Source organism: Ptychodera flava, chromosome 4 (assembly GCF_041260155.1).
Source record: "Ptychodera flava strain L36383 chromosome 4, AS_Pfla_20210202, whole genome shotgun sequence".
NCBI classification, from domain to species: domain Eukaryota; kingdom Metazoa; phylum Hemichordata; class Enteropneusta; family Ptychoderidae; genus Ptychodera; species Ptychodera flava.
This window is the reverse complement of record NC_091931.1, coordinates 25,110,084-25,132,511: the sequence shown is the minus strand read 5'-3', so window position 1 is coordinate 25,132,511 and position 22,428 is coordinate 25,110,084. Positions and strand designations below refer to the sequence as shown.

At 39.2% G+C, this 22,428-nt stretch overlaps 1 protein-coding gene across 2 annotated transcripts; it reads right to left on the bottom strand.

The window, feature by feature from the left end:
• Window positions 1-4,080: 4,080 nt before the first annotated feature.
• On the bottom strand, window positions 4,081-22,415 carry LOC139131268 (monocarboxylate transporter 12-like). 2 transcript variants are annotated; one of them, XM_070697260.1, is made up of 6 exons: window positions 21,734-22,415; window positions 19,995-20,115; window positions 17,456-17,679; window positions 10,755-10,898; window positions 7,709-8,677; window positions 4,081-6,863 (listed from the first exon to the last, which is right to left on the bottom strand). In XM_070697260.1, the coding sequence occupies exons 3-6, from the start codon at window positions 17,649-17,651 to the stop codon at window positions 6,700-6,702; spliced, it is 1,473 nt and encodes a 490-aa protein (XP_070553361.1). In that variant the 5' UTR covers window positions 17,652-17,679; window positions 19,995-20,115; window positions 21,734-22,415; the 3' UTR covers window positions 4,081-6,699. The 2 variants fall into 2 exon arrangements, with proteins under 2 accessions (XP_070553361.1, XP_070553362.1); XM_070697261.1 differs by lacking the exon at window positions 19,995-20,115.
• Between the last annotated feature and the right edge of the window lie 13 nt (window positions 22,416-22,428).

Sequence of the window (22,428 nt, the reverse complement as noted above, 5' to 3'; positions counted from 1 at the left end):
GCAAAGTGAAACTGAAGACAATGGATAGCCGTGAGCATATTGAAGAATGCTTGGAATTGAGATGATTTCGTCGTTTCTTAACAAAATAGGAGATTAACGCTATAGTGCAGGTTACTCAGTTCTGAGACAATTAAATAATTTTGTTACACGCATAGCTGGTGCGGTCAGATAGTACAAATTGCTGCAAACTATTTTCGTGTCACAACTACACGCTACTGTAATCTTTTCAAGGTATTCTTGTGTCAACTTTTTTATTTTCATAATTCGACGAGCAGCATCGGAAAGTTGGTATCTATTTGCGTCACAATGTGTGTTGTACAATGGAGAGAATGAAATGAAAGCCGTGGAGGAGTTTTCTTTAATCTTCGAACACTTCCTTGACAAGTGTTCACAAAATAACTTCGGAAATTGCGAAAATGACCTCTATTCGCAAATACTGTTAACTTTTAGAAATCTCGTGATGTTTTCGTTGTAAATATTTGCTTAATTGCCATGGAGATAATTTTGACCCTCTTTTTTATCAAAATTGAAAATTAAGCTTGTGAACTTGATAAAGTGTCTGTCTGCCGGGCTTTAATAAAATATTAAAACTTTTTGCAGCGGAAAATATGTGTTTAGCAACACCTCTAATATGGCTTTCAGCTGGCGTTTCCTGTCCTGTCAAAATGTTAGTCTTTTTCGTTTTATGTAAGCTTTGGAAACCACAAAATAATAATAATAATAATAATAATAATAATAATAATAATAATAATAATACAGGAAATCAGTACGGAAGAATTTCCTCTCTGCCTTTTGACCGTAACGTACGACTTTTTAAAATATCACTGATTAGGTATTTGGTTGTAGGAAAATAAATAAATTCCTTTCAGGGGAAAGTTTTCTATTTGGCGACAGGGTTTTTCCTCACTTTCCTAAAGGGTTGGTAAAGTAAAACAGAATTACAGTCAACTCGCACTTTTTCCAACCCGCCCAGAACCAACTCGCCCGATTCAAACTCGCCCGATACCAACTCGTCCGTTGTTTTGAGATAGGGTCACGGTGTTGTAGATTCCATGTACGCTAACCCGATGGCCCGAGGCCAGCTATTTTCATGTCATGCCAGGCCAGTAACTCGTGAAAGACGGTCCTGCTGTTCCTAAAGAAGTGAGCCAGTCCCGGGGGGGGTTAACTCCCATAGATGGCTATACGGGGAGGGTCCGCGCGAAAGGGGTCTTTTTTTGCACTGTTTGTTATCAGAAAGGGTATACTTTTCACGAGGTGTTGGTATGAGAAAGGGTCCGGTTTTAAACACAAACTGACATTGATATGCTGTCAACACTGGAAACCCATGTATCTACATCCCAGATCTACCATCAAAATTTCCGATCTGTCGGTTGGACTGTTGGTACCCCTGGTACGCAAGGCGAGTGAGTCGTAAATGTATACGTAAGATAAAGAGACAAGAAACAGTCAACAAATATTGATCATATTGCTGATGGTGCCTTGGATGATGATGGTATCATCCGGTTGACAGCCTGAGTGCCTCCATCAACACACAATTACAGTGGAAGTGGACTGAGACGATCACACATATTAAGAACAGTCCGACTGTTCTTAGACTGATTTGATTATTATATTGTATGGTATCAGAAAGGGTAGGTTTTTTTGCTCAAAACTGGTATCACAACAGTTTGGGTTTCCATGTTCGTGAGGAGCCCCCCCCCCCCCGTACTATTAGCCATGGAGTTAACCCCCCCCCCCGGGGAGCCAGTACGCAGTAACTATCCCTATACGTAAAGAAGCCAAACGAAATTTATTCTTTCAAGAGATTTGCAAAACGTGAAAGTCGCAAATAAAAAGTTTTCCGTGTTGGCACATATTTTAAGCCGCACCTGTGGTTCTCTATGTTAGAAATATTTGTTGTTAGAAATAAAACGTTTTATGCGTACCAGTTGCTGCAAAAACGAGCCCTGCCACTCCATGTCATATTCTTCCACTCTAATGACCAAGCTACCCGATTGGCAAAGGCTACGGATTCGCAGCAAGCGTACCAGTAGCTCTGCATGGCAGGGCTGTGTGTTTACCGGCGTTATACAGCCTCCGTATAACGCCGGTAAACACACAGCCCTGCCATGCAGAGCTAGCGTACCAGGTACTCATAAAATTGCAAAATAATATCGGCCGAGTTGGCATCGGCCGAGTTGGAATCGGGCGAGTTGGTATCGGGCGAGTTGGAATCGGGCGAGTTGACTGGTACCCGTCCCGTAAAACAAGGTTCTTTCACAAGGTAAAGCGAAAAAATCTTGTAGATTATATTGGCAATGCCTACTTAGCATGCGCAATGAACTATGCAAATTGTACGACCTGCTCCGTCACAGAACGGAGAAAATGTCTGAGCTCGGAGGGAGGTCAGCGGATACTTATGTGGGATCGAGGCGTTAGGATCGTGTGTTTTAAAGCGCCACCACGCGTTTGTATGTGACCCGTAAATAGCCTATCACTTGATAGCTTAGTACATGCACTTCAGCTTTGATGGCGACATCCATGCTGATGATGAGATGACGACATCCATCGGACAACACATCAATTCACGAGCGCCAGATCACTTCAGAGTTTGACTGACAGTCAAAAGAGAGCAGTAGGCTCAATTTCAAATGGCAACGATGTTTTTTCCAACAATCACTTTGCGTTACCTTACTAGTCCAAATAATGCAGTCTCACGGTGCACAGTGGCATCCCTACTCGTTAGCACTATGCAGGAACAAGTTGCCTAATTACATCGTGTATACTTTTCGGCAACATACATCGGCAAATGTCTCGAAGATGGTAAGCTCATCGATCTCTTGGACCCACATTACTTGTTGACTGCAATTCCGCTCTCTGCCCCTACACGGCCCATAGACTTGTGTATATGCACGTTAAACTCCCAATGTTAGGAAACCAAATGGGTATGCGGACCATCCCATGTCATCTTCCGCCTTCGATTTCATTGCGAAAATGAGCAAGTTCAAGTATCACGTAACAGTCGATCGTTACATTTGTCATTCTAAAAATTCATACCTGATACTTCATTTGCTTCAAAAATGCTCATTTTGTGTGATTTTCGGCCGAATTCGAAATACATACACATTGCAAAAAGATGACAAGCGTCACAGTAAGCAATATTCCAGTCACTCCACACTGAACCTTTGCAACCGCTACTTCGACGTCGGCGGCGCCTACCTATGCGATATTGACTGGAATGTTGCTGGCGCTTATGTTTTGGTGATGTGTCTATCGAACTTGGAGGAAATTCCATGAAATGAACATTTTTGAAGCAGATGAAGGTTTGAAATTTTTCAGCTAACAAATAGTGTACTTGGACCTACTGTCGCAGTTGTGCATTCAGCGGTTGGCCAGTGCCAACTAGGTGTCGTCTGTATATATGTAACATGTGTGACACGCGCGCTGTGATTGGTGCACCAAATTTTGAAGGTCCATCCCCCTCCCCTCTGACGATGCACTACTTGAATCCCGCACCGGGTAGTTAGTGGGACACTCCGACTGCAGTCGAAACAGCAAGACGAAGTCTAACTTGAAGGGGATGTCCCTGATCTACAGATTGGGGAATTCCAAGTCAATACACCGCCGTGCTATACACTGCATGACTGTATGAATGGTGATCGATGAAGTGGAAGGTCCATGCATACCTACCGATGCCATAAAATTACACCTCTACCGGTCTTAATTCTCTCTCCGATCAATTCTGAGATAAAGAGGAACGAACGTTTGACGCGCTGATTTATTAGCGAGTCGAGAGGGGCAATAATAAAATGCGCCCTCAATGGGACCTTCATTGCTGAAAGTACTTCGACATCTATCTCCGTCACTAATCCAATCAATGACTAGACGATGAATGTCTATTGCAATGCCGATGTTGGAGCAGATATGCCGGTGCTAATGTACCTCTCCTGCAGTGAACATGTCATGGTTGCAGAAGTAGGGGACGCTGCCTGTGTATCCTATCTTAACTTTTCGGGTAATGCCCTGAGTTCTCTCGAGGAGCACCCTCAAAATTTTTCTCACGAATATAGAGTTCTAGCCGGAGAGTAGTTTTCCACAGTGTATTTCTTCAGAGGCGGTAGTACATATAACAGTTAACAGAGAAAAGGGCGAGAAAATGAATAGCCAAATTTTGAGGGCCCGCATAATGCAACTTGAAGGCTGCCGGTGAGTGTATCAGAGAGCTATGAACCCTCATTGTCTGAATGGATGAAGAACAGTATATTGCTACTTACTTAGCCGATAGAATACCCCAGACTGCTACATTTAACATAGTCAAATATAAATATAAAAACTCATAAGAAGTCAAATGTTCAAAGATACAGTCTCAATGAATGAAAGCATGTTAATCTTTTAATGTCCTGAAACTATATGTAAATGTAAAGTTTAAAATGCATGACATGAAGAATATGCATTTTTCGGTGCATGTCAGTGTCCTCAGGTTGACCTGAGGGACGGTACATATTTTCCGAGGGGCAAGTTGTAAGTATGTTGCAAACTTGACCGTTTAAAACTTTTGATGGAGTCCATGATACGTTATTTATGGACTGGCTAATTTCTTCGGCGGGGAGGGGGAGGGGCAGTGGATTCAGTCATTCTTTGTTTTAATGAAATTGTTCTCATGTCAGTTGTAGGGTAGGATTTCACCATGTCAATATTTTGAATGAGCTGTGAATGTATTCCACACTCTCTATGCGTAACCAGAGATGTCCAGAACTGTTGTACATAAATGGATGTCAACCATTAATATCAAAGAGCCTCATGGAAAAGCAGTAAATCAAAAACTTTGATGGGTGTTTAGACTTGCCAGCCATCCACTTACATCTCCTGAGAAGCCATAGAAAGCTATTTTCATAAGTTGTAGCCAAAACTTATGTGCACAGTGTCTGAAAAGACCTTTTCTTTTAACATTGAAACCATAAAAGCATAGTTAATAATGACAAAAACTTCATTTTGTTTATTATATTTTAGTCATGGAAAAAGCACCTTCTTACAGTAAACCTGTGGCACAAAGGAAAATAGTTGCATCAATGAGAATGAAAAATATTTTTGTCATTTTTCTATTTTTAAAGTGTGTCATTGAATCGAATATATTGTGAAATATTATTGCATGTTGCTTTCTAAGACTGAATTCTCAAAGAGAAAACAAAAGTACCAGGAATTTATCATGCTTTCCATATGAACTGCAGATTTCATAATGATTAGTACATTTGCTAATCAGACACTCACGTTGAAAACACCAAGATGTCTCTGACATATATCTATGAAGGGCGTGTCGAAAAATATTAAACATGCAGATAACTCTGCTATATGTCTGATATATGAAAGTCATGCAGGCCAAGGGCACGCTGAAAAATGTTTGATATTTAAAAGTAACGCGGAAACGCCGAATTCCTGGCTAGCATCACGATGCATTTTAGCAAGTATGAGCCCGTGTCGACTGACCTCCCTATTGTGCATTTCAAAAACATGCTGAACCTCCCCCCCCCCCATCACCGAAGTCAAAAACAGGGTGACCCCCCATAACTCCACTCCGACCGAAGAAACTGACCAATCCCTTACGGGTGTACAACTTGTAAGCTCAGCTTTTGTCAAACTTAGCGTTCTGTTTTTCTCTTTATTGCAAAGGAAGAGCATCAATGATAGACACCCTCCTTCCTGACAAAAGTCATTCGATTCAAGGCGACCCAATTCGTTTCGGAAATGGGTAAGTTTTGAGAGTGCTACTGTGGTTGTGGTCTAGGCATAGTTAGATATGTTATGGCATGGGGAATAAAGTCGAAATTTATCAAATTATGTTGATCTCCATAAGTGGTGCCTAATGGTAGCCCCTGGTAATCAAGAGCAGATTTATGAATGTGTCACGCTGAGATAGACGAACGAACGTCAAACATCATATCAAATTTGAGTAAACATTTTGGCGCTAAGCTGGTTTATATTTGAGAAACACCAACCTCTAGCCGAAATCGGAAATGCACATATTAGTATGCAAATAAGTAATTTTGCTTAAAAATACGTTGTTTGAGGAAAGTTTTAGAACAAATTTCGACCCGACACAAAATCAAATCTCTATGCCCGTCCATTGGCCTAGCACAGGATATTTCCACAATAAATGAATCCTTCTCGCACCCAAAGAGTACTGCAAACTGAGACACCCGTCGCTGTTCTTTAAATTTCGCATACTCTATGGGTAAATAGTCTCTCGCAAACAATGAGGGGCAAGAGTTCCTCTAGGCCCCCATCCACGGAAGCAAATAAAATACAATTTTTGGAGTGGTTTAGAGCTAGGGCTAGTTTTAAGGTTAGCATACTTAAATATGTAGTATATCCTACCCAAGAAAAATATCGTGACGGGGGATTAAGGATCTCTTTCCAAATGCAGTTTCCTGTATTCATTACTATATTGTAGTGTGTTCTCTCGTTTGCCTTGAAAGTTATATCACGTTCATCAATTCGCCTTGGATAAAACATACATACTAAACCTAGAGTAATAGAAAGTCAACTTACAGCACTAATTGAAAAAGTCTAGATCTCGACCAAAATCATATTAATTAGATTTGCACAGCCATATATTTTTCACTAATCACTTCAAGATGCTTGTGACATCATGATGCGTTTCCTGCTGTCTGCTCCCAGGACCATTCCAAAAGTGTATCACGAGCTCGCTATTTCCAAGCATCAATGTGTTCCTTCATCTTTCATGTCATACGAATGACAGTCACGCCTTACACGTTTTCGTTGGAGTATGCAAAGCATTAAGGATAGAATCGTACAAGCAAGGAGAAACGCGTCTACCAAGAGAAGTGGATGTCTTGAATCTTCCGTCACGTCAAAGATCTTACCTGGTAAAATTAAATTAATAACACAATGTTGTATTATAAGAAAAAAGTTTTATGCTTGGATTTCATCAAATGTCTTATGTAGACATTTAAATGAAGGAAAATCAATTAGGTGGATCGGATTTTGATTAAAAATGCATTCGCGTCGAAACAATATGGTCATGTTATACATTATGAAGGTAGTGGACCAGCAAGTATGTAAGTACATGCACACGTGGGCAATATGTGATTAAGTCCGTGTTTGCAATCGTTCATGTATGGTTGCGTGAATGCGTGATACATGCATGATACATGCATGCATGTATGCATGCATGCATGCACGCACGCACGCACACTGCAATATACTATACTATACTATACTATACTATACTATACTATACTATACTATACTATACTATACTATACTATACTATACTATACTATACTATACTATACCTACAGTACCTACCTACCTACCCACCCACCTACATATACATAGATACATACATACATAGATACATACATACATAGATAGATAGATAGATAGATAGATAGATAGATAGATAGATAGATAGATAGATAGATAGATAGATAGATAGATAGAGAGAGAGATAGACAGCTAGATAGATACATAGATACATAGATACATAGATACATACATTGATACATACATACATACATACATACATACATACATACATACATACATACATACATACATACATACATACATACATACATACATACATACATACATACATACATACATACATACATACATAAAGCAGCGATACATACACAATGGAACATGTGGCACGAAAGCAAACGGGGACAGACATGCATATATATGCCATGAATGTTTCATTTACCTTGAACAGGTATCATTACACATGCGAAGTCTATAGTTGCGAATAGCAAACCCAAAGCACTTGGAAGGTGTATAGGTCTAACCAATTGTCTTGCACAAAGCACGTAAACAGGTATGCTTGTTCCCTGGGACAATCCCAGGAAAACACAGGATACTACCATTATCGCATAGCTGGTTGTGAAGGTGAACACCAGGTTGGCGACTGCACTTACAGCGATCATTAACGTCAAGAGGGTAAACGGAGAGACGAATCCACGATCAATAAACCATCCATGCAGCAATCTACTTGTCATACTACAGGCTCCAACACATGTCAGCAAAGTGGCGGCATGAATGCGCGGAATTCCAATGTCAACTGCACGGACAACTATCCAAATTGGATTTGTCATGGCGTAAACACCGTAGGAAAGTACGCTGAGGATGTGCAGTCGAAACAAAGGATACTCCATAAAAATAAACAGTCCAAACACGCGGAAAACGGAGGAGCATTTGTTCCTCGATAAGGTCTTTTTTGATTCGACCTTCGAATCGTGAATAGCTGATACACTTTTTCCATCCTTGTCGGTGGAGACAGGTTCAACTGCAAAAGAAACTGCGTCACATGACAACTCTTTACCAACGCCATTGTCGCCAGACTCTTCACAAAGCGACGATCTCATATCATCATTATCTTTTGCATGAACATCTTCAGTCTTCACAGTGGTCGAATCTTCAGCCTTCTTAGTAGTGGCCGTAAACGGAGGTTTCATACCGGCGGCACAAACAAACAGATTGGCGGAAAATCCGGTTAACACTATTAAAGCGCCGTGCCATCCGTATGTTTCAATTAAGGTCACGAATAATGGAGGAAGAACCATCATACCACATCCGGCGCCTGTTCCGGCGAGTCCGTTAGCAAATGCATATCCATCGTTGAAATACTGTGGTATCATGGCAACTCCACTAATGTAAGCAATATTTAGTCCAATTCCTAAGAGAAAAAAATTGAACTTATCACAAAAGCATTTTTTTCAGAAGTTCTGTGAATTCGACAGAGTAGCCAGGGTTTAACCCTCATGTGAAAAGCGTATTTTATTTAAGTAAAGGCATAAACAAACTAATGTAGAGGCGCATAGAAAGCATTTTGCATATCCTCACACAAATTATGTAGGCACTTGAATTGTTTATTCAACCAGATAAATGCGCAATTACAAGAAAAATATTACAGTCACTGTGAAAGTATGACTTTATCTGGTTTGGACCATAGAAATAGTCCATAAGGACTAGTCGAGTCCATGGCCCACTACTCAGCTAAAAACTGCAATCGATGATGCCATAAAGGGCTCAAGTAAGACAAAAATACATATCGTAGATAAAGAGGAAATAAAATAAATGAGATACATAAACAACTCAAGAAAAAAGATACATATTGTTATATGTTTATTAAGTAGTTTCTTAATTCTACTTTGAACCTTTGTCTACACGTTATTTGCTTAAATGAAGAAGGTAGAGAATTCCAATGTTTAATTGCTGCATACTTAATGTTGTGTTGTGTGACTGTAAGCCTTGTTTTAGGAATACATTAATTGCTATGCGCTACTGATCGTGTAGAGTACCCATGGCGAGGAAGTTCAAAACAATTGTTAATAGTGATTGGAAAACCGTAATTTTTGAAATCAAAAACAAAAAGGCAAGAACAGTAATTACTTAGCACTAATTGCTTGGATCTTTGTCCACTAAAATATAAACATATTTTAAGATTTATCTTAGTTTGAGACTTAAACAAAAAACAAAAGGATACTAATTATGTAACATTTTGAAGATGGTCATTCGCCGACCTTAGAAGCCTGGCAAATAATCTCCGTCTCTGATATATAGTCCTTTCTTTTGGCCATAATGATTTAATGAGATGTCTCTCTTATATAGTTTTCACTGCAAATGTTTAGGTTTATTTGCGAATACATTTCATATGCTTTATTTCGATGTTACTAAGAAGACAAAAACCATTTATTATTTGAATCAATGATATAGTTTACCGATTTTTCGTTTGCATAACTTTCTAAAAACGAAAGACGTGTAACTTGATTACTTCTGAATCCCGAAGCTGTCAAGTTCAAAACAATTCTGGTGCAATTTCACTTCAATGATTATGCAGCCAATGACGAGATCAACAACTGACATTGAGTCCAATGGGGTACGCGACTCTGGCTATATGAAACATGTAATAACACCATCTACTGTATCGTATTTTTTTGCTGTTTTATTCACCAAATGTAAAATTATTCAGTTGACTGTGGTGTTTTTGTACATTACAAATTTGACATTTTAAGAGGAAATCATGGTTCATTGAAATCCTCACCAATGCTTAAAAATAACAAACTTTCAAAATTTGCTACTTCATTTACGCCACCATAGTTGTGTTGCAAATATCTGGTACCGAATATTCAAAAGTCCAAGAGGAACAACAGACGCTTCAAACGGTTGACTCATAATTGACAATTGAAAAATCATGTTATTAGTCCCGCCTTGTTTTTGTACCTGTCGTATCCTGTGTTAACACTGCAGTGATGACGACCTGCTGCAAGTTGGAACTATGTTAGTGTCATGTAAGCATGATTCTGACGAGTAAGTGAACATGTTCAAATTTGTTAGTTCTTGTTCGAGCCGCAACTTTTCTTACACAAGCGTTGTTTTGACATATCAGAACGAAACAACATGCACGAGGAAGCATGTCAGTCGGATCTTTCTGCCATCACTGAATTAATTGATCGATTTCCTAGAATTGCTTAATAAAACAAAATCAGCTAAATATTCATCGCTAAATATGAGATTTCGTTACTTGCATGAGGTTTATTCGTACGATCGAGTCTTACTGGATTTATACAACCGATGTCGAGATATGACGTAGGTACTGACAAAACTTGTATGACAAGTCGGAAAATTTCCTTCTATCAGCGAATCAATCCTATAAGCTGCACAAAACCATGCTTGCACTTTAAGTATCTATAATGAGTAAGCTAAGATAACCATTGCTAGAATGTTTAAACATTGTCCTGTAAGGAACTCACCGTTAAATATCCCAAATGTTACAATTAAGTGGGGTACGCTTTCAGCAAACACCGACAAGCCCATGGTCAGAGTGTGTAATATCGCCGAGAATAAAACCACTTTTCTGACGCCATACTTCGAAATGGCATATCCTGCCACAGGCCCTGGAAACAAAATTCATCAGTGACACTGGACTCGTATATGATCACACATACCAAATTGAAAAGGTATCAAACAATCAAGTTCAGTAAAGAAGATACTTTTCGGGGAAAAGACACAATATTAAGTTAAGTATAATACAGATATTCAAACAAACTTTGCAATCATCAATCAGGTCATGGAAGTCTCATTCATAGGCATGCATGACAGAAAATGATCATCAGCCTATCAGTTGAGTGGTTTCGGAGACAAATTAGCAACAAATATCAACATAGATACAGTTATCATGGGTGCGGGGGCACCGACGTCCTAGGTACCGCCCTCCCTATAGTGTTTATTAGTAGCCATAAATATGAAGTTTTTCATAAACTCAATTTTTTTGGACATAAATGAAAGTTATTTGAACTTGTTGGTTTCGGCTCCAGCATAAGTTCAAGTGTGGAATCTAAGTATCAACAGCTTTGATATGTGTGAAAGTGAATTAAGACATGGGACTCAATAGGATCAACAATATCTAAAACAGGAAATGGTGAACTTATATAATGCAGAAGGGGAGAAACATGCATTTAGCAACAAACTATTTTAACTTGTAACTTGTTACATGCGCATGCATGTACTAAGCGTGGCCTCGCTCTGAATTTGCTCTATACCATAGGGGTTCGAGAAATTTCCGTCACCAGGGGTTTGGATGGGGGTAGGGGTGTCTTGGTCTCAGCACAGGTTTCTTCTTGCTATGTTTTTTTATGTTTTAATACGTTTGACTGTGATATGTATTACCAATAAAGATTTATATTGCCTACCTTTGGTGTCTTGGTATCATGTTAGCACATGTTTTGAAACAATTTCGTCCACTCCGCTTTGTCACGTATTTGTCCTTTGACAATCTTTGTCACTGTGCTGCGTCTATTAACTGATGCATTTGATTGCCTAATGCGCCAAAGCAAGCAAGGTTATATTACTTATCTATGGACGCTGTCACCAAATTATTACCGGATTAACTAATAATAATTTATTGCCATATGCATGAAAATACAATGGAAATTGTTTTTTTCACGTGCGCATCAGTGAAAGAATTAAAAATATCATAAACTGGAATAAAAATACTAAAAATGAACACACGTTAAAATACAAAGACTAAAAATACAAAATGTGAAACAAATATATAGACTTGGTTCAAGTCGGTGAATTTTAAAAAAATAAAATCATTTATAATAGTTTCTCTTGTGTCTCTCCTATTTATCCGGAATTTGGCAGCTCACGCCAGGTTTTCCAAGCGATTGAATGCGTCACGTTTGAGTCTGCGCAGTAGTGAGTTAGTTTCTGCCGGATTCACCGACTTGGACTTCTTGCAAAGTACAGGCGGTGAGACGGACTGTGTACACAGTGACGTAGAGCCAATACAAAATGATTGACAGCCCCCGCCGTCGACGTTATTCTGGCCAATAAGAAGAACGCATGCTAATAAACCTCTGCATGCATTAAAAATTTTATTGTCACCTCCGTGCAAAGCTAGACATCGAGTACGTTTATACCTGGGCGAATAATGGCATCAAGTTCGTACATCAACCGCGTTTTACAACTGATCGGTCGACCATCGCTAATCATGCGAGATTACAAAAGAAAGCTTGTTGAGAGTTACATTGAGGGAAAAGATGTGTTCGTCTGCGCACCTACCGGCAGCGGAAAATCACTGACATACGAAGTCGCCCCACATTGTTTCGATTTCCATCACTTTGGGCACGTAAGAGAACAGGCTACAACTGTAAGGACGGTGTCTTTTTTCCATCCTTGAATAACCGGCGACGATTTTCGCATTTTGCAACATGGGCCCCACAAACAACACAGATATTTTTACGCGTTTTCGGTGGTACAACAGAGGTCGTGCTGACTTTTGTGGGAGTGATCGCACTCGACATTTTGTCAACAACGCCATGTGAGTTTTATGCACGTCCCGTTTGGTAACTCCTCCCAATGTGTCATCTTATGAATAATATATGAGTAAAGAAAACGTCATTCATGAATGATTTATAGCAACGCAGATCGTGCAAGAAAGCCAAGTCTGTGATTTCGGGTGAAACTGTGCTGTATAGCGTTCACTCCACTCATTGCGTTCACCCTACTCATCGCGTCCACTCACGCGCGCATTTCACATGAAAGCAAAATACAAATCATTGCGTTCATCACTCCACTTAAATATTCACAAATCACAGACTTGAACCAAGTCTAACAAATATATTACATTTGAATTAAAATTCGAACTGCTGATGGATAAAAACTCTTGCGAAAGCGTTCAGATTTTGTTCTGATGCATCGATAGCGTCGCTCAGAAGGTAAAAGTTCAAAATATACATGGGCTGGATGATTTTCATCATTAAGGTAGAATACACCTTGGGGACAGAAATTCGGGCCTTCAAGTTTTATCAATTCTCTTCTAATCTACCACTTGTGGGGACTCATTTTGAAGCTCTTGGCGAAAGAAGAGTTTTTAACGTCTTAGTTTTTCGAAAATCGAAAATTTTATTTTTTCCCATAGAGTTTACACAGGCATGGCGGCCATTTTGAATTCCAAATATCGAGAAATCGCAAGTTGTTTGTCTCTCTAGTACCAAAGTTTGCATGGTGACCCCTGATTTTTATTCTTGCTTCAGTAAGAGAATGGTTAAAAGTTTCACTGAGGAAAGTTTGAGCAAAAGTTTAAGTCTTTTACTTTCGAGGTGCATATTACCTTAATGATAGATGTGGTTTTCCGAATGGACAAATTCAACAACGAACACACCAGCAGTATACCTTGCTGCATAAACCATGCAAGAAGAAACCTGTGCTAAGATCAAGACACCCACACCCCCTACCCCTGGGGACGGACATTTCTACGACTCCCAATGTCTACACTATGGGCCGGTGGATGTTCCTAGGTAGAACTCATAGGTTTGCTGCCAAAGAAACGGATTCGCCGGTACCGGGTGAGTACCGTGTACGGAGGCCATCATTCTTCAGTCGATCGAAGGAGCCTTTCGTGCCAAAAAATACGTGAAAGCGACAAAAGGACCATCACTGTAAACTTCATATTTACGAGACATCGTCAAATACACGCTAAAAAGTTTAAAACGTAAAAAATCGGACCAGACTGAGAAACAAGATCGCGTCGATTTGATTCTTCCAGTGACATTTAGTCCTTGCAAAACAACGCTAACTTGTTATATGCGCGGGCGCATACTATAGCATGGCCCTAATCTACGGGCCCGCGGATTGCCTTCCTCGGTAGAACTGATATGTCTGCCGCCAAAGAAATAGATTCGCCGGTACCCGGTGATTATCGCCTACGGAGGCCATCATTCTTCAGTCGATCAAAGGCGCCTTTCATACCAAAAATACAGGACGGCGACAAAAGTACCATCACTGTCAACTTCATATTGATGAAACATATTCAAATACAAATTGAAACGTTTACATCGAAAATATCTGACCAGACTGAGAAACAAGATGGCGTCCGTTTCGACTCTTCAACTCAGATTTTGTCCTTCAATTGTGCGCATGCGCAGACGGCAGCTTTAGCAAAATTGACTAAAAATCAACCAAATATAAACTAAAAATGGATGAAAATATTATTCAAAAATAATAAAAGGCATGCATCAGCAAACTGAACATTTCTGACGGCATTTCAACTATACGAACACTCATGCGACACAGCAAAATGATCGAATCAGTGGTTTTGAGGACAAATAGAAAATACTGATTTTCAAAAAAAAAACGTTAAAACAGTTACTTTAAAATGATTCAATAAAAAAAGACCGTTTGAGATATTTGCCCGAGTGACCATCAGACTAAATTTCAGAAAACGTTACTGAAGAGTTTTTGAGATACCTCCGTCCACGGCATACGACGCGCCATCACATTAGTCCTTTGGACCCCACAGGGTCCACAAGACTAAAAATTACTTAACCAAACCAGTACTTTGTCATAGGGTGATCAATTTTCATAAATTTAAATCCTGAACTCCATATACCCCTCCCTCTCAAAAGAAACCTACATAAAATAGTGCACAGGAATCGGACACGTGGATTACGGGGAAATGTGAAACGTTGACGTACGACAGATGGACGGATGGACGACGGTGGAATATGAGTGGAGCTAAACACGATAAACGAAAATCAAAAATTCACATACGAAAAGATTTTAACAATTTGCCAAAATTAAACATCTGCAGAAATATACAAATTATCAAAGCATTTAGACCCGCAAAGATTAAGCCTTAAAAATATGTTACTATTTTACTATTTTGAATTTATAAATTAATGTGCCTGATTTTTGAAATTTAAATACATCGAAAGCATGCTCATATCCTATTGGAAATCTTTGCAGATTCACGGCGGCGACTGACCACTTCAAGTATTCAATCAACCCATCTGCCTACCTTCCAATCTACCTACTTACCAACCGCACTACCTATGTACAGAGGTTTATGTTCTTTAGCAAAAGTTTCGATCGATGTTAATGAAGAAACAACTTTTTTACTCTGCCAAAATTATGCTTTACGGTCACACATGATCTCTCGCATGAGAAAAATAGCGTCATTGGCACTTTGTTCACATTTGGTTACATGTGGCAAGCCATAAAGAGTGTATACACGATTTTTTATATCTTCTATGGACCTTAGCTTGTGATATTTGAGTCAAGTGCATTTGAACAAATTTTGATGCACCGTCCATTGAAGGACGAAATGGTTAGTAACTGCAGCAACCGTTGATCACAGACACTTACACAATACCATGCACCCTAATACCACAATTAGAGATAAAATCAGCCTTACTAAACTAAAGGTGTCCCTCATAATATTGTATTGCATGAAGTTAATGTAGACAATATTTGATATCTCTATGGTCTATGGTTGCACAATCGAAGACTAAAGTAACATGTAATGATGGACATTCTTCAGAGCTTCCAATGTTAATGATGCTGCCACACCTACCACACCTACATGATAATAACTGCCACTCAGTTAAACAAGCATAGCAGTATCATAGGCAAATGGGGAACTTCCAAACACAAACCTACATATATCAAGGAGCCTGGGGTATCAGATACGTACATCTGTTTTAAAGTCCTTCTAACCAAATTTTAAAAACTATCTACTGTTGATTGACCAATCAGAGTGCTCAATTCAGGGTGTTTTATCTACTCGTAAAGCCTTGGTCACCAAATTCCAGAAACGAATGACAGCGCCGTAGTAAAGTACTGTCCAATCAAAAGTGAACATGTCATATTCTGTAGACATCTGGTACGTTTTAATATTCAAATTTGGTAACACAGCGGAAACCAGCTGCAACACAAAATCTGCTGTGCCCTAGGGCATTTATAGGATGTTCCATTACATTGGAAGGCTATTTCACAAATAAAAGTTTAATTCATATCCTAAACATGTTACATTGGCAAAGGGGACGGTTGACGTAAACACATTGAAAACGAAAATATATCAGTTAGGGGCGATAATTTTTAAGTCGGATAAAAACCCTCGTACTCGGGCTCTTCTGGTATATAAAGTCCAACCTACGATAAAATGTCTCGGCCTGCGGCCTCGACATTTTATCGTTGGGTTGGACTTTATAAACCAGAAGAGCCCTCGTACTCGGGCTTTATCCTATTCTAAAAGCATCAAACCATGGATTTGTACAGTAGTCATTTCTTGACTTACACAGACAAACAATGCCATAAATATACAATATGACAATGGAAAGAAACAAAACCCTTTCAAACCAAATTTCGAAGCGTTTTTTCGTACAAATTGTCATATTTACATCCGTAGATGTAAGAGTTGGTGATTAATAACCTGATCTTGCTGGATTAAGCAGCAAGGTTTGCCATCTGTACAGATGACGCATTTTGTGAATATACTTATATTATACTGTATCTTGTAAATGAAAAACTGGTTATTTAAAAAATCTGTATACCACAACTTCTTTTAGATTCACTCATGGCGACTTCCATGCAACACTTTACGTACAATACTAGTATGGTATGTTAGGTGCTTTGCAAAGACAATCTGACTAATGTTTATTGAGATTTTCAACTTCAATTTACGATACCTGTTTAAAGAATTATGAACTACATTAAAAGGCAAACAAGTTTACCAAGGACTTGTATCAATATAACCCACTGTGTTTGCTCATCAATTGACTATGTTAAACGTTTAATTACTGCAATATATTGAGGGTATCTGGGAACTTCTCTACTGTGTCTCACTTGTCAATGGTTACCTTGAATATGTCATTTGACAATGAAAAACTGTGTACAAAGATTTTCTTTAAAATGTCAATTTTCACTATTACTTAACCGTGGATCAACAAGAACATTTTCCTGCACAGTTTAATCAGCATTAAATGCCAGATCAGACAGACAGACATAGTTGCCTTGCAGACAAGGCCTCGGGCGAGCGGTGAGAAGCGCGAAGCCATGTCTGTCCCTACCGCCGGCTACCAGCATTTCGTCTTGATTGCTTAATTTGCGTCATTTAAGGGCACCAAGTCTGGAAAGCGAAACTAAGATAGACAGAGCTTTACATAATTACCAGTTACTGTTCCGCCAAGTCCTTCGAACATGAAAATCCAGGAGAAGACAGAAGCTCCCTCTCCGAAATAATCCAGGAATTCGACTGTGAAGACACCCCGGGACACAGCGAACCCAAATGCGTATAATTGCATGTAGAATGCGCAGCACACAATCAACCATTTCCAATAGTAGTCAGCCTGCCGTTGTGTTGCCATCTTCTAGGGTAAACCGTACGCGTAGTCCCTACGAAAATGTAATGAAAGTGTAACAGCGATGATGATGAAAATCGACAAATAATAGTATTATTCATGTCCCTTTACACTTCTTAACTACTGCTTGTATTCAGCACATTCTTGTTTCTCTGCCTTATTTTTCTTAAAATTCGCTTTAAAATCTGAAAAAAAACCATTTGTACTTTCGTGTGAGATTACATCATTTAGTTGATTATTTAATTTTCGTATGTTAATTATGGCACCAAATTTGGTAACTACAAACACCCTCTGATAGTACTTATCTAAAATATTCCAGAAACATGAATTGCAGGTTTCTGGGGATGTCCTTATTTGGAGTCATAAAACGTAGTATGAACTACGCTTAGTTAATTTTCATAAAATGTGGGTTACAACCCCCCCCAAAAAAAACTGCATGAAAACGCAATAATACAGATAAATACACATTAATGAGTCGACTGTATTATTGTATAATACACGTGAATTCACATGAATCCACATGAATACAGGCTTGCTGAATACAAGCAATGAATTATTAACTGTATTCATCTGTATATGCACTCTTCAGCTAAAATACAGGCAATAATCCATGCAAATACAGTAAGTATTATTGGGTTTTCATGCAGTGACCAAGAATGTTCTTTTCTATTTTTTTTCATTTATAGCTATAGAATATCGTGTTTTTAAATAATTTATACACATTATAAGTAGATATTAAAAAAGTCACCGTTTCTCATGTAATACTCCAAGATGTTGCGCCAAAAGGACATATGAAAAACATAGGGTTCAACGTCAAAAGTTAACGTTATCATGGATTTTTCCTTGTCATTCGTTTGCCTTCCTTTTTGTCACACAGTCTTGATTAGGCTGACCTTTTTTATCGATGTCTGCTGGAGATTTGTAATTCACAAATCTCCTAGAACATCCTCTCCCCGGATAATGCAATAATCTGACCACCAGGACCATTAGCGGGTAACACCTTCCACAGCTGCCTATGGCAGATCTACAGTCTACAATGTCTACCTGCTACCGTTACCGAATTGCTAGTTGGCAGGCCCTGCAATGGACCAAGGTTTTGAATAAGGTTTTTTTTGCGGAAAACACACAGCTGAGTTTCAGAAATGTCAGGACCCCTATACTCGTTGTAAGTTGGTGATTGTGTAATAGGTAAAGTCATTTCAGCAAGTTTTAAAGCATTAATGTCACTTTATAGGTGAAAAGTTTTGGCTGAGATTCCGCAGTACGATCGAGAGCTGAACTTTCCGGGTTGAGAATTTGCGTATGCGTGGAGTGCTCACGATCGGTTGTGAGGGAGCCTTCAGTAATTGAAGGCGGGTATGGCCGGGGAATAGGGGGTTAGGAGGGTCACTTTTTAGAAACCGTCCAAGGGGGAGGGTCACTTTTTATAAACCTATCTTGTGGGGAGGCTCACTTTGAACAGAAGATTGTTTTGCGGCCAAACCTTTGCAAGTCCATTTGACGTTTCCTGAATAGGAAATTGCCAAGGAATACATTGATTCTTTTACATACATACACATTAGGCCAAAGTAATTAACTTCTTTGTTTTGCGTCACCACCGCCTAGGTTTTTAAGGTTTTCATGAAAAACACACACAATGTATTAGAATAGGAAATTTTAGGACATGATCGTTTTGCTTTTCTGAACTAAAATTTTGTTACAATTTTTTATTTGCTGCAATCAAATTGCAGTGTGTTAATTTTCTTGTGTGTGTTTTTCAGCCGCTTAGGCGCGTACCTTTTCCCATTTTGAGTGGACGCAAAACAAAGAATTTAATTACTTTGGCCTTATCACAAGCTTCACAAGCAAAGAAGATGCAGTGTTATTCGAAACTAAACACCTCAAACCATTAAAACTGATGTAAGACAAGAGACAAAAACATATTTGACAGATGGCTAGATGTATATCAATTATCAAATGACTATAAATGCACAGAATTCTTAGTTTTATGTTTTATATTGGCAAAAAATTGATCATAGTTCTCTCATAGACTACCATGTATAGTGAATCAACATTTTTGATGAAATTCCAAAATCTAATTTCTTGCACACAAATCCACTTGTAACCACCCTAGTCTAATCAAATACATTAATATTAATAATCAAGAGTAAGTAACCACACAGATTAACCTAGTTTTGTATTGGAAAAAATATTCATAGTTTCCTCATAGACTACCATGTATAGTGAATCAACATTTTCGATGAAATTCAAAAATCCAATTTCTTGCACACACATCCATTTTAACCACCCTAGCCTATTCAAATATGTTAATATATCAATAATCGAGCATACACACATACACAAATTTACCTGTTTGTAAAGGAAAAAAATTCTTCACAGTTTCCTCATAGACTACTATGTATAGTGAATCAACATTTTCGGGAAAATTTCAAAATCCAATTTCTTGCACACACATCCATTTGTAACCACCCTAGTCAAATGAAATACATTAATATCAATATTCAAGGAAACATAAATACACAAATTTACCTGATTTTGTATTGGAAAAAGTTATTCATAGTTTCATCATAGACAACCATGTATATTCAACTATTCAAGCAAAGTACATTTACATTTATATCAAACATATATAGATGTAAAGATATAGCTTGTTGTATTGGCGGGGGTTGTCAATAGGTTGCCTGAAAGACCCTTATTCGGGTGAAGCACTATATCAGCCACAATACTTGCCGCCTTATGATTGCGCAAAATATGGTGACCCTCCCACAAGTGCATGACCCTTCAAAAATGCTTGCGTGAAAAAATCGCAACTCTCCCTCCCAAAACGTCATTTCTTTTAATTTTCTTTCATTTAATGTATGTCTGTAACTTACATAACAATTAAACTAATTGTTATGTAAATTAACTGATACTGTTTCAGTAATTCCTGGGGAGAATACTGCAGTGATCGGGGGGGGGGTCAAGTTTTAGAATACCGGACAAGGGGGGAGGGTCACATTTTAGATACAAGGATATTGGGAGGGCCACACTTTACGGTACAGGTGCGCACGGAACTCCCCCGGCCCACCCCCTGTAATTACTGAAGGCTCCCTACGTTTCTCCAAAGTCACGCGCGAAGAAAAACATTGCGATTACTCTCCTACATGGCATTTACTAAATTCGTTCACATCAACGGAGTTTGACCAAATCTGAATGACCCCAACTTGCACAGGGCACCACTGCACTGTGGAGGGACCATGAGCGCACCTTTTCCATGAACATTTACGACCTTTCCACTCAACTTACATGTGGTTACGCAGCGGTCTGTGGCGTAGCGATCGCCCTCGAGTCAAGGGTCAGCGCTACAGAATCGCTCCACGCCTCCCCATAGGCATTTTTGGTAGTTTACGACGACACCGATCGGTGTCGCTGATTTAGCTCACAAAATCACGAGATAGGTTAATCTTTGAATAAATTAACCTGTACCTACTTTATCACTATCTACGACTCATCTCCTACTCCTGCTATTTTGACAGTGACAACATATATTTTCAACCGTTTTTCGATGAGCCGCCGATGGTTTTTGGTCGAATTTGAACTTTCGACCTCCAACGTATTCAATATGTTTTATTCGAGAGGACCAAAACAGCTCGATGGCTCACGGGAAAATAGTTGAAAATACATGTTCTTATCGTCGAGGTAGCTACCAGTGGTAAAGAATGAGTCACAAATAGTCAATGATAAAGTGGATACAAGTTGATTTATTCAAAGACTAATATATTTCATTATTTTGCGAGCTAAATCAACGTAGTAAACTACTTAAAAAGTCTACGGGGTGGCTCGCAGCGGGTCTGTGGCGATGACCCATGACCCGCTGCGCGATCGATATGCCACAACAGCGCTGTGTAATCACATGATTTTTCGATCTTATAAACAATATTAAACAATGAATACCTGCAAAGAGCTACCATGTTAATCAATGGAGCGGACATTCTCTCACGAAGTCTGCGCTGACTGCTATCAGACCATACGGACTGCCCAAAACTGTGGTGTCTGGTTTGAATTCTAACTGTGCGATATAGCCCAAGCATCGAGGAGCGGTAACTCACCTTTGACTTTGACGTCCTGTTCTCGGCTTCGATCACTGTGAGTGGTAGGTTAGGCGTTGACGCGTTCTGAAGGCTTTTGAATCCGCTTGGCTGTACAATAAATGGCTCATTCAATTCATAATTTTGCATTGAAGTTGGATATGTTAGAACGACGACACTATCACCATGGACTATGTCCTCGCTATCACACAAGGTGACCGGTGGTGTGGGTCACGCGCAAAGCAGCAAGGGAGTTGAACACACGCAACGTCCTCATTTGACCTCCGACGAGTGTTGCAGACATATCGAGAACGAGAGGAAGAGAGCGGTGTACGATTACTTTAGGGTCATTTAGGGAGTGTTCAGCATTTACTTCCAGGGGGCTCAAGGATTTTCAGGAGGGGCATCCATTTTCTCCAAGAAAAATTACGGAGTTAGGCAGACAAAAATAACACAATCTTTTAGGGGGGCTAAGGAAAAAACACATCAATTCAATATTTGCCAAGAAGTCCTGGTCTATAAAATTATGCATGGCTGTCAAAAATATATGGTGAACAATTTACAAATTTGCTAGCTCCCACGTGGAAAGAGAGTTGATTTTCCAATAATTCTGTATGTGCATCCAGAAGATCATGTGCATCAAAACTGTGGTACCAGATTGTTGAAATATTGACCATAGCATCCTGTACACACGAGAAATTTGTTGTAGTTCAAGA